At 42.7% G+C, this 13,043-nt stretch overlaps 1 protein-coding gene across 2 annotated transcripts in view; it reads left to right on the top strand.

Annotated features, from left to right (window-relative positions):
* MAP3K3 (mitogen-activated protein kinase kinase kinase 3) overlaps window positions 1-13,043 on the top strand; it is a 40,400-nt gene that overhangs the window by 17,438 nt on the left and 9,919 nt on the right. The window contains exons 7-13 of one of the 2 annotated variants that reach the window (XM_031600929.2): window positions 326-446; window positions 4,330-4,463; window positions 6,296-6,369; window positions 8,131-8,198; window positions 8,439-8,531; window positions 9,364-9,555; window positions 11,398-11,546. In XM_031600929.2, coding sequence (XP_031456789.2) covers window positions 326-446; window positions 4,330-4,463; window positions 6,296-6,369; window positions 8,131-8,198; window positions 8,439-8,531; window positions 9,364-9,555; window positions 11,398-11,546 — 831 coding nt within the window. The remainder of the gene's footprint in view (window positions 1-325; window positions 447-4,329; window positions 4,464-6,295; window positions 6,370-8,130; window positions 8,199-8,438; window positions 8,532-9,363; window positions 9,556-11,397; window positions 11,547-13,043) is intronic. The other variant, XM_031600930.2, reaches the window with a different exon arrangement.

Consider the following 13,043-nt stretch of genomic DNA (forward strand, 5'->3'; position numbering starts at 1 on the left):
ATCTGAGTCCCTTTCCCATTGCTTTCACAGGTATTTGCTAATGGGAGACAACACTGAGACTTGTAAATCCTGTGTTTGGTTGGAGGCTGGAGGATAGTATGCTCTAGTTGTTTGACTCCTGTTTCACAATATAATTGCAAAGCTTCTTCTTTTGCTGCCTTTCTTGTCTGTGTCCTGTGAAGTAATATGAAATAATAAGACATCAGGCTCTAGGACTGATTTTCAGCTACTTTCTTGATACTAAACATAATGAAGTTTTTAAACTGTAGCCAGACTGCTTGAGCTTCACAGTATCATTTTATTTTCTTTTCATTTTACCCAACAGACCAGTTCTTCACCCCATTCTGGACTGCCCAAACAAGTCAGGATTAAAACCTCCCAATCTGTGGGGGATGTGAACACACCCTATCAGCAGCCAGAGCCCCGAAGCAGGCACCTTTCTGTCAGTGAGTATTTCTGCCACTTTTCTGGGGGTGAAAATGTTCTTTTGGACGGTAGTATTTACTGTATAGTTGATGAAAACCATGAGAAAATGAAAGGTCATTCTAGGACAAGGCAGTTCATGTTCAAAAACTCCTGATACATTTGTAATAGAAAGTTTCAGAGTTCCTTGCTAAGCTGTTGAACAGCTGAGGAGCTGCTAAAGGGGATGTGCTAAAGCCAGATTCATTGAGGTTAGGAATTTGGAAAGCTTACGTGAGCCTGTTAAGCTTTTGTATTTAGATTGGCAATTTCACTAGATTTGATTTTTCTTTTTTTTTTTTTTTTTTGAACCTGTACTTGTCCCTGGAATGAAGTATTTTACTGGGAGCACAAGAATTGCCACTGCTTGTCTCTCCACTGCCCTCCCTGCTGACTTCCCTTACCTTCCACTTGTAATTAGCACATCAGCAGCACACAGGGCAAATAGGACAGGTGACTGAGACAGCTGCACAGAAGAGAATGAAAAGAGTCAGTAGAGTCAGTAGTATGTGATTCTGTCTCATTTCCTTTGTGTTTATTAGCTTAGTGAGTTCACATTCAGTGGGAAGGTCCATGTAAGACTCCTGTAATGTAAATCTCACCCTGGAAGTTGACAAGTGTTGTCAGTTCTCTTAACTGTGTGTATGATTTTACAGGAAGAACTTTCTGACCATATGTGTACACCTTACAGAGCACAGGATGCACCACATAGTGCATTGGCTAAGAGCAGCCACAGGCATGCATTTTTATTTCCATGGTTTCTACCTGTGGTAGATTTGGCTGAGCTGCCTGATTTCTCTGTGGTATCTCACTGTATAACTACGAAGCACTGTTCAAATCTGTGGTTGAAAGATGCTCAAAGCTGTGATGGTTTTCTATGAAAAACTGAAATGCCTGAAGCTCCTGCAACTTCATGGTTTAGAATCATGGTGTGAGACCTCAGTAAGCTGTGAAAGAGCAAGAAGGTGGTGAGCAATAGCAGGGATCTGAAGGCTAGAGCCTGAGGTGGTAGCGTGTGGAAATGACTTTTGCCTTGGAAGTGAGAAAAACTGAAATTTGCTGGAAGCAGAAGCAGAGCGTGGTTGCATTTGTTAGAACAGCTATTTTAGGGCCTGTCAGACCCAGTGCTGCAGATGACAGGTGCTGCAAATCACGAGGGCAGCACTAGGAGCTGGGAATGTCAGAGCTGTTTTGTTTCCAAGTTCTACACCAGCTCCCTCTATGGAGGAGGAGTACTTCAGTTTGATTAACTGTAACCTTCAGGCATGATCTTAACTGGATTTTAGATTGATGTTTGGAAGCAATTGTACTGTCAAATAACGAGTGCAATTAAATTGGAGCCAACAGTCTCCTTCCATACTGGTAGCTCTAAACTCAAGTCCACGCTGCTGTGACCAAAGCATACTTGAGTGGAAGCTCAGTAGAGAGGGGCTTAAGAACTAAACCAGTAGTTCTCTGTACTAGATTTGTCTAGCAAGTTTGCTTGCATCTTGTCTAGAATCTGCTGATCCCCTTTTACACCATTTACTCTTATGAAGTAGCAACCCAACTAGAGAAGTGCTGAAATCATCAGAAATATGTCTGAAACTGGTACAGAAAGGGTTTTCCCATCCATTATAGTCTGATGTTAATATGCATAAAAAGAGCAACATTCCTTGCTCCTATAAGGCAAGCAGTGGTATCCATGCTTGTCTGAACACCATGTTACTTTTTTCAGACAGATTCAGTGCCAAAAGCATTTCATTTAAAAAAACCTTGTTCTTTTGTTGGCATGCTAAGGTATCCAAATAGTGACGCCAAAGCTAACAGCCCATACTGAGTGTCTGTCATGGGTAAGTGGTGTAGTAATAAGGGGCCTCTTCTGTATCCCTGTTGCTCTCTCCTCCTTTGCCAGCTAATGGACACTTTCTGATTAGTCTAATTAAGAAGGCATTGGTTTTATTTTCTGAACTTGTCACGGTTTTTCAGGCTCCTACCTTATTAAGAGATCCAGAAGGGTTCCAGTTCTGTTGGAGGTCTGGTGGTAATTTGGCAGCAGCTCAGCCTTAAGTTAGTTCCTTCTTCCTCCTCTTTTCCTATCTTTAATTCTGGGGAAAGAATGTACTCCTGTTTTCTAGTGTTTCAAACAGAGATAATTCTCTATTCATAACACATCATGAAATGAAAGCTGAAAGCAGCATTCAGCAGAAACTGTTTGCATGCAGAATATATATCTGTGTAGTTCCTGTCTTCTCAAGTGGACAGGCCTGGAGCCTGCTGTCACCAATTTGGGGGAAGTAAAGATAAGTTTTATTATGAAAAAAAAAAAAAGAGAGAGAGAGAAAAAAGTAGTTGCTAAGCATTCTGGCAGCACTTGTGTTTTTTCCACTCGCTTCCTTTGATATACATTGATTTAGTGCCGACTTCCTTTTCCTGCCCAGCAATGGGGGCCTTTCCACAATAGCAGCTGGGCTGCTGCCAGCAGGACGTGGGCTTCCTTCAGCCGTGGCATTGGGTCGGAAGGAGTGAAAGTATGCTCCTGTGCCTCAGAGCAGCCACACAGCACACTCTCCTGTTTATCTCCCCCCATTTGGTTTGTGCTGCTGTCACGTGAGCCCTGCAGAGCTACTCGGAAAATCAGGTGGCAGCTCCAAGCCATAGATTGTCTTTTTACATGCAAACCACCTCATGCACCCAAAGCCATGCCAGTGTGTTTTTTTCCTTTCATTCTGCCCTCTGAAAGGTGTGTGCAAGGTTTTCAGTTTGCTACTGCCAGTGTTTGCCTTCGCTCTTTATTATAATAATTTCTGTTGAAAATATTTTTCTTGGGAGAGTATTTGCTGATCCTTACCCATCTTTCACAGCACCTGAGTACACACACTTAATTAAAGACAGTGTTGTAAAGAGCACAGCTTGCGAGCTGATCTTCAAACTCTGCCTCTGACTTCATGGGTGACCTTGGGTAGGTTGGCTGGACTGCAGAGTTTCTTGGAGCTCACATTTGAACTTGGTGGGAGCTGCAGGTGGATACGTTGCTGCAGAAGAGGATTTTATATTCCTTCCTGTTTCTAGTGTGTCATCTTCTTTGAGATCCATAGGGGAAAAACAAGCCCCAGGTGTTACATTTCTCTCACAACAGAATCTCCTTAGGCAGTACCAAAACAGATGAGTAAAATGTTTTTCTCATTTTTTGGCCCCTGAACACAGAAAGTGTCCATCTAGCTATCTCATCTGATCAAGGGAAATTGCAGTTGATCTCTGTGTTCTCACCCAAGCTAGTTGTACTATTTCAATTTCACAGAATAAAACCAATTTTAGGGTTGTTTACAAAGATGACAGTTCTCCCAGGGGATATTTGAATTTACAATAGCAGTATGATTAGCTCAGCTAATGATAACTAGGAGAGTTCTGACATTCAAAGTAGATGATGAAGTTATAGCCAAGACAAAAGGTTTGTTGCTCTGACAAGTGATTTGTTTAGTGCACATGAGCAGTGCAGTGAAGTTCATGCCCCTGTTAGAAAGCCAGGAGTTGCTGAAGTCCTCTGCCTTCCCTGAGGTACAGAACTTATGCTTGGAGGATTGAGCAGAAGAGGTTAGAGATAACTAACTGCTCTGATGGGAGCTTCACCAGCAGTTTTCTTGCAGTGTCTTAAATGGTAGCACAAGTGCTCATTCAGTATTTTGCCTTTTACATCACACCTCCTGGTTCCACTTCTGTCCCAACTATTACGCTCACTCCAGAGTTGCTGTATGTAATCATAGTTGCTGTAATGTGCTGCTCATAGAGGCCTAGCATCAGAGGTGAATATTTAGATTTTATGGACGTGCATGCGTTATCTCATTTCGGGAATCACCAAAGTCAGACATGTCCTTCTTTCTGGCTCAGGTTCCCAGAACACAGGCCGGAGTTCACCACCCCCTGGGTACGTTCCTGAGAGGCAGCAGCGCATTGCTCGGCAGGGTTCCTACACCAGCATAAACAGTGAAGGCGAATTCATCCCCGAAACCAACGAGCAGTGTGTGAGTATGAACATCAGGGTAAAGAAAAGTAAATCCAGCTGTTGAAGAGTTTGCTGCTGCTCTCTGGCCTCTTATTTTCACTCCTAGAACATTCAGTAGCTGTGGTTGTGTTAGCAGCTGCTGTTGTTTCCTTGTTCATTTGTCAGTGATGTGGATAGTGGGATTGAGTGCAGCCTCAGCAAGTTTCACAGAATCACAGAATGGCCAGGGTTGGAAAGGACCTCAAGGATGATGAATCTCCAACTCCCTGCCACATGCAGGGCCACCAACCTCCACATTTAATACCAGCCTGAGCTGCCCATGGCCCCATCCAACCTGGCCTTGAACACCTCCAGGGATGGACGGGGCATCCACAGCCTCTCTGGGCAGCTGTTCCAGTACCTCACCACTCTCATAGCAAAGAACTTTGCCCTGACACCCAACCTCAATCTTCCCTCCCTCAACTTCCAACCATTTCCCCTTGTCCTGCAGTTATCTCCCTTTTCAAAGAGTTGATTCCCCTCCTGTTTGTAGGCTCCCTTTAGGTACTGAAAGGCTGCAATGATTCACCCCGCAGCCTTCTTTTCTCCAGGCTGAACAAGCCCAGCTCCCTCAGCCTGTCCTCATAGGGGAGGTGCTCCAGTCCCCTGATCATCTTCGTGGCTCTCCTCTGGACCCTCTCCAACAGCTCTCTGTATTTTTTGTGCTGGGGGCTCCAGACCTGGACACAGTACTGCAGATGGGGCCTCACAAGAGCAGAGTAGAGGGGAACAATCACCTCCCTGTCCCTGCTGGCCACCCCTCTGCTTATGGAAAGTTTGCTGGTGACACTAAGCTGAGTACTGCAGTTGATGTAGTAGAAGGAAGGGGTGCCATCCAGAGGGACATGGACAGACTTGAGCAGTTGGCCCACATGAGCCAAATGAAGTTCAACAAAGCCAAATGCAAGGTGTTCTGCCTGAGGAAGAGAAGGATCCAGGAGACCTCATTGCAGCATTCCAGTTCCATTAAAGGGAGCTTATAAACAGGAGGGAGAATGACTTTTTACACAGGGAGAGAGTGATTCCGCAAAAGGGAATGGTTTTAAACCCAAAGAGGGAAGATTTAAGTTAGATGTTAGGAAGAATTTTTTTACCCGGAGCGTGTCGAGGCACTGGAACAGGTTGCTCCAGAAAAGTGGTGGACGTCCCATCCCTAGAGATGTTGATTGGATGGGGCTCTGGTGGTGGCAGCCAGCTCGCTGCAGGAGGTTGGAACTAGGTGATTTTTAATGTCCCTTCCAAGCCAAGCCATTCTGTGATTTACCATACATCAAACTTGTTTTTAGATGTATGCGTTCAGTGCCTTTGTTGAGCTGCCAGCAGCAGTTGTCATGCATATTGGTCATTGTCTCCCCACCTTTGAATGAACCCTGCAGCTTTGGTGATATTACACATGTATTCTCAGGTTTCCTATTATCAGGCTCATGTTGACCCTCTTGCATTTGAAACTGCAGTTTCCATTCAGAAAAGTAGGAAGTAAGGCCAAAGGGCAGCTTGCAGGTGGAGACAGCAATGCAGTAGCACCAGCTGAGGCCTTCTGTTCCTGAAGTCGCTTGGGATGGAACCCAGCACACTAGTTGATTTACTTTCATTTTCACAGCAGAGTCCTTTATCACCTAAAGCAAAGCAATTGTTCAAATTTGATACATGCTTAACAGTTTATGTGGAAGACAGAGGAAAAATGTACATTCTAAATAGCTTCCCTCTTCAATTGGACATCCTCCAGGCGAGCACTAGTAGACTCCAATCATCATGTACAGCCTCTTTTAGGCATCAGACTGATGTTGCTATGTGATTTTTTTTATGTTGCAGATGCTTGACCCTTTAAGCAGTGCTGAGAACTCGGTGTCAGGAAGCTGTCAGTCCTTGGACAGGTCAGCAGACAGGTACAAATGTATGGGCTGGTAGGAACTCATGGGCTTAAAGTCAATATGCCAGTTGTACTTATGCAAAAGTTTGTTTTCCATCTCAAATTTTCTTGGAGAGATTTAGGAAATTATTTCCTACCTACAGCCCAAAATATTTCTTAACAAGAACTAACTGCATTTTAAGGTGGGTTTATTTTCTGGCAAAAACATACCCCAACAAACTGGTGCTTGAGTAGCTCTATGTTATAAATACAGAGTTCTGAAGTGTGCCGTCTGTGTGGAGCCTAAAGTCAGAGAACATCTGGCTTCAGGGTATTTAAATCATTCAGACAAGGCTCTACTTGTTCATTTAAAAAAAAAAAACCAACAACCTATTCTAAGGTTACACAAATATATCATTACATTAAATTCCAGTGTTCTGCAAGATACTGTATTAATTCCAAAGATAAATGGGGAGTCTCTTTGCTGCTGCTGATAGTCTGATGGTTTAGATCTTTCTCTTCCTTTCCTTTGCTGTTGCTGCTGCCCATCTCATGCAGGTATTAGGAATAGTGCTGCCTTTGAATATTTAAAGTGTGCATGTGAAAGGATAGGAATTTTTAAGTGCTTCACATATAAAATTAATGATTTGAAATAACCTGAAATTCATAAACTGAAATGTCCTATTTATGTTTATATATAGACCCCCCTAAGAGAAGTGTTCTTTTTCAAAGACAAGTCATTTTCTCAGTTTGGGGGATCTAAAATCCACAGAATTGAATTTCCACTCCTGCAGTCATTGATTCTGTGAGGGAAGGAAGGGCACTCACAACTGAAGCTGTTGGTGAACAGCCATAGGTCCCATTAGCTTGAATAGTAGCTGTGGCTTTCCAGCACATGTAATTTAGGACTTCTGCAAGTTTTTACGATTTCCCCCAAGCTGATTCCTGTAGGTAGTGTATGCCTTTATGTTGAATGCTTGAGGTTTGGTTTTGTATCCATCCACATCCTCCACATAGTTTATCGAGTCACAAAGAAGCAATTACAGTGTGTGAAGGAAAGAAAAATTCCTGATTGTTTCTTGTTGGGGTGGGTATCATCTGGGGAAGCTGCTGTTTTATTTGTGTAGTAGGAAAGGGATCTCATGTGGGAGCCTAAAAGCTGTGGAAGGCTCACTCCATTTGCACTAGTTTACAAAAGATAACATGCCTCTGGCACAGACTAAGTTTGTGTCATGTCTTAAGAGATGCTAAAGGCCTGCTGCCAAACAAGGAACCGTAATTAGGCTTGCCTTGAGCAGTCCTGCTAATCAAGGAGTAGCATGAGGGATCAGTATTATAAGCAACATTTGTGGTTAGGCTCATCTGCTGCTGGTAGAGAAAAAGGTGAACAGAAGTTTGCATGACAGGAACTCTTACCCATCATGTAAACCTCTTAGGACAACAGTCCTCATTTTCTGCTGCCCCATGAGCAATGTGCTGCAGCCAGTATTCTGTTTCACTCTTCCCCTTAGTTTTGGATTTAACCTTCCATTTCATGTGGCTGCAGGAGGAAGCACTGGGTCTCAAACCACAGGCCAGAGAACCACTGATTAAGTGGCACAAATTGAAAGGATGACTGCCCACATTGGGAAATAGTCAGGGGCTCAGCCTGATTTTGCTTTAACATGAAATTATTGCAAGGACTCTGATGTGAGAATCACTGCTACCGATGTGCAAATGTATTAGCTTGTGATTTAAAGGCCTTATAGGTTTCTCTCCATAGCTAGCAAAACTTACTCTTGCCTTCTTTCTTTAATAGTCCCTCGTTTCGGAAGTCACGGATGTCAAGGGCACAAAGCTTCCCTGATAATAGACAGGAGATCTCAGGTATGTCAGTGTCCAGGATGAAGAGTACTTGATCCAGGCATGTTCTGCTGTTTGCTGGCTAGCCTCCAGGTTTGCTGCAATGATAAAAATGGAAGAATGGGGGATATGTTGATTGAAAAACTCTGAGGTTATTTCTTTCTTACATCTTACTAAAAATTCTGCTGCCACAGGAAAATTCTGTCCTTAGAAAACGTGTTCTTTTTGAAAGAGCCTCACTTCTTTTTTTGCACCTACTTTCAGACCGTGAGAATCAGATCTATGACAAAGCTGGGAAAGGTGGGACCTACCCTCGGCGCTACAACGTCTCCATGCAGCACAAGGACTACAATGATGGTGAGTTGTTTTCAGATCTTCTGTTCCAGTTTTGAAAAAGAAACTGGAGCAATAGCAACCTCCAGGGACAAGCACAACACCTGGCTGAAGAGCCTTGGAGTGCTCTGGTCCTTGCAGGTAGTGCTGGAGTTACTGCAGCCATGCATGATGCCACATTTTCAAAGGGAAGATTTCTTTGTTTACTTCGTGCTTATTGCAAGCACCCAGGCTGGTCAGTGAGTGGTAGGGTTGAAAAATCCAGTAATGCTGGATTTTTAAGAAGCCATTCCTACCTCAAGGATTCATTATGCTTCCTAGTTCACAGTGCACATGTGCTTCTGAGTCTTTAAAATGAAGATACCAGCATTGTAGAGTCACATCTCTGCTAGTCAGTTGGCTTTATGGAAATTAATTTCTCCAGGTTCTATAAGGGGCAGAAGATCTCACAGTCTTTGTTTACGTTTTTTATTTGCAAATCTGGGGCATCTTGTCTAGAAAATCATTCTGTGTGTGTGGTTGTTAGCAAGCCTTGGCGTTTGTATGGTAGTCTGTAGACCAGATTTTTGCTGTGGAAGGCAAGTTCTGTTTAGGTCTCGATGAGGCTGCTTGGAAGCAGTACTGCACTCTTCATTACAAAATGTCTCCCTTCTGCTCTGGGGGAGAGGTCCAAAGCAGTGCTGAACATCAGATCCATCAGATTTATGTGCGTTGTCTGATCAGCAGTAGATTCTAATTCATGGGAAAAGAACAAAGCTTTTTTTTTTTCCCTATCATTTCTCTTCATTGCTTACCTTCTGGCCATTGCTAACCAGTTGTAAGGATGTCATTTAGAAATGTTACTGTTTTTCTCCAGGTCGGCGGACATTTCCCCGGATACGGCGTCACCAAGGGAATCTTTTCACTTTGGTACCTTCAAGTCGTTCCTTAAGCACCAATGGGGAAAACCTGGGCCTGGCATTGCAGTACCTGGACTCCCGGGGGCGCCTGCGGAGTGCTGACAGTGAAAATGCCCTTGCTGTGCAGGAGAGGAACATTCCCACTAAATGTGAGTGATCACCTTGATGCTGGAGGAAGGCTCCTGGGGCTACAGGCAAGAAAGTCTGTTGGAGATTAACTCCAGATCCAATTTGATCATAGCTGGATTTTTAAGAAGCCATTCCAAACCACATAGTCGTGTGGCTCTGTTTTAAGACCAGTCTGACTCACCTTTGAGAGGTCTTTTTTTTTTCCCCTCAGTTGAGTTCATTTAGAAGCTGGTGATAATCCTTAGTCTAGCAGTGTCCAGGAAGGCAAGTACTGCTATTAAAGCTTGTCTAGATCTGCATAACCAAGCTGTTTTCTGCTACTTCCTACTTTGGTTGTAAGATTTAACAAATCGTATTACAGCCCACAGAATTGTGAGTGTGTAAGAAAGATGTTGGGAGTGTATTGTGCTTGAAATAGTTGTCAAGTCAGAATATGTAGTCTTGCACTGGGAACTAGCCTTTCCTCTAGAAAACACTGGAAATTCAGCTAAGAGATAAAAAAGTGTAAGCTGATTGATCTAGATGGCATACAGGATTCTTAAAACTGCCAGACAAACTTATTTTTGAATACATTAACATTTATAGTCAAGCTTGCATATTGCAGTTACTTTCCTAGTTAAGGACTGTATTTATGTCATTTGCTCCTTGGTAAGAAGATTTGCTTCTATGTTAATAACATGCCTGAGTTGCTATCTGGGGACATTTATGTTATTAAAAAATAATAATAAAAGAAAGAAATAGGGCATAAGTCATTCCTAATGAACTTCAGCCATTCCGCACAGTAATTTAAAGATCAAAATAAAGACATTAAACCAGCAGAGTAAGCAACATACTAAAACACTGACTGGCAGTAAATCTGATTAAATTAGACATGGCAGAGCTAATCTCTGAGCTCTTCTGCGTTTTCTCACCGTCCAGATGGCTGGTTCCTGGTTTTGTTTTTTACAATTTCTTCTTATATACAAAATAATTGGATGCATTGCACTGCATGTGTCTGGTAGTGTCATTTTCAGTGTTAGTTAAAGCGGTGGTCTTTGAATAATGTGCTTTGTTATCAAGAGCTGTCTGGAAAACTGGGCTCAAGACTTTCTGGGTCAGGAGTCTGCCACCTGTACAATAAGCTGGGCAGCATAGCAGAACAATGAGAGCTCATAATTCCCTGCTGACAGTCTCCTGCTGGGGGTGGCTGCTTTAGGTGGCTCTCTTGTGTATTGGTTAGTCTTAATTGTTCAGTATGTGATGAAGGTACCTGCACTGTCCTTACATTATGGTTCCTACCATAGCAGATTTTGTAGGGAATTATGACTTCTAATTTTTCTGCTCTAGAGATAGCCTTGCAATAAAATCCTTCATGCGGGAGAAGGAACCTCAGACTAAGCAATAATTGGCCAAGTACTCATAAGTGATGTCCTTCAAGTTGTCCCTGAAGCTTAAGAGCCGTTCTTAGCTGGATGGAATTGATGGGACAAGGCTGATCCACTTCTTCTCATCCAATGTAGTAACTACAGATCAGGTGTCAGAAAGTCGTGTTTAATTGCTGCTCCATCTCTTAAGATTGTGATGTTGTAGAATCCACCCTGCTGGTGGAATGAAATTTCATATTCATGCCCATTTACTGAATAACATAAAATTGTGTGTAGTGTGTTTCTGTAAGATGTTTCACCATTTCTTTTTAATGGGACACGGGGGCCTGGGGATCTGAGTTTGGAGTTCTGCCACTCTGATCCTGGGAGAGCCCCTTTTATGTCCACTTCTTCATCTGCAAAGTATTCATTTCAAGCTCTCTACAGTGGGAATTGATCTTTGAAAAGCTCACTACTATCTTCAAATAGCCAGAAAGAAGAATTGTTACTTTTTTTCAGCTCCAAGCGCTCCGATAAACTGGCGGCGAGGAAAACTGCTGGGCCAGGGTGCCTTTGGTCGTGTGTATCTGTGCTATGATGTGGACACGGGCAGAGAGCTTGCAGCTAAGCAGGTCCAGTTTGACCCAGAGAGTCCTGAAACGAGCAAGGTAATTCTCTTAGCAGCTGCTAAACTTTGCTGTGCAGACTTTGTAACGTGCCTGTGTCTGTCTGTCCTCGAAAGCTGGCATCATTATTTAGTTTGTGCTAGTGTTTCAAGTCATGTGGAGAGGAATGGGAGTCATTTAAAAATTACTTTTCCGTATTATTAACTTTAGCTTGCAACTAAAATCCATTTTCTGGCTTCGCTTTTGGCTCTCTGTTCTCAGCTTTTTGGTTTGATGCCAGGTTACTTGAGGAATACTAGACTGCCCTATGTTCCTGGTTAGACATGGATGTGAGTGAAAGTAAATCCAGAAAAAGTAGGATTTTTCTCTTTTTTAAATGATAATAATTTATTAAAAAGGTGCATGCACTTAGAAAACCCATTTCCTGGGCTTATATGGTAGGCTCAGTATCAGTTGTACTAATTATGAGCTGCCTGTTTCCACTACTGAGCTCTCCTTATCCTCAAAATAAACTGAACTGTAAACTAATAGGAACATAATATGACAATGCAGTAGAAACAGTGGAGATGACAAAGGGCACCTTGAAATTATACACTAGCAGACAACTTTTGCACAGTGAATACAAATGAGTTGGCTCTTAGGTTCTTCTGTAGTGTTTGAACAACATACTGGTTTCCCTGTGTTAAACAAATCCACTTTGAGTCAAGATAACTAATCCATGAAGATTTAATTATTCTGGTTTCGTGTGGAATATTGGTTCCAAGAGAAGGTCTGAGTTGTAAGTTATGCATGTCTCTGCTGTAAATCTGTGAGTAAATCTGAACCAAGGGAGAACAGGCTGGAATATATTTTGAAGGCACTGAAACTCCAAACTTCAAACTATCAGTCAGTCCCATTAAGCTACTTGCAGCCAGGTCCTTGCTCTTGAAGAGCAGTATTCTCTCCTGAGGTGAGAGAAGCAATTCTGGCAGCTTTTAGAGACACAGGGCTGGAGAGAGTTAAGTGGGACTAATTTGGGGAAAACCATCATTCCTTTTTCCATAAATCCTCCTTCTCCAGCACCTTTGATGTACAGCCTGCTCATTCCCTGGATTCAGCAAGAACCTGATACTTTTCTTGGGCAACAAACATCTCTGATTCAGTCTGAAATTGTTGGATAGCCTTTTTGCCTTTGCACTATAATACCCTGTTGTCTGTGGCAAGAATAGAGCAGAGAATTAGTTTCATGTGCATGCCTGCAGATTCTTTGAAGTAAATAAGAGGGGAAGCAGTTTCTAAAGTTGATCCAAATAAAATCATCAGCACGAATCAGTGCAGGACTAGGTGAGAAAAGAAGTTAGGAGCTCTTAGCACCTATATTCTAGGTATCTCGTGGGTTCAGGTTCATACAGAAAGCTTCCTGTCCATTCTGTAATGATCTATTTAAACCTTTTTCATAGCTGAAATTAGAGCTCACTACCATCAGCTCAGTGCTCAGGTTATTTCTGTGTTGTCCCTGAAGAATGCTTTCTGTCACCTTGCCTAAAGCCATTCAGTAAA

Source organism: Phasianus colchicus, chromosome 26, assembly GCF_987193195.1.
Source record: "Phasianus colchicus chromosome 26, bPhaCol1.hap1.1, whole genome shotgun sequence".
NCBI classification, from domain to species: Eukaryota; Metazoa; Chordata; class Aves; order Galliformes; family Phasianidae; genus Phasianus; species Phasianus colchicus.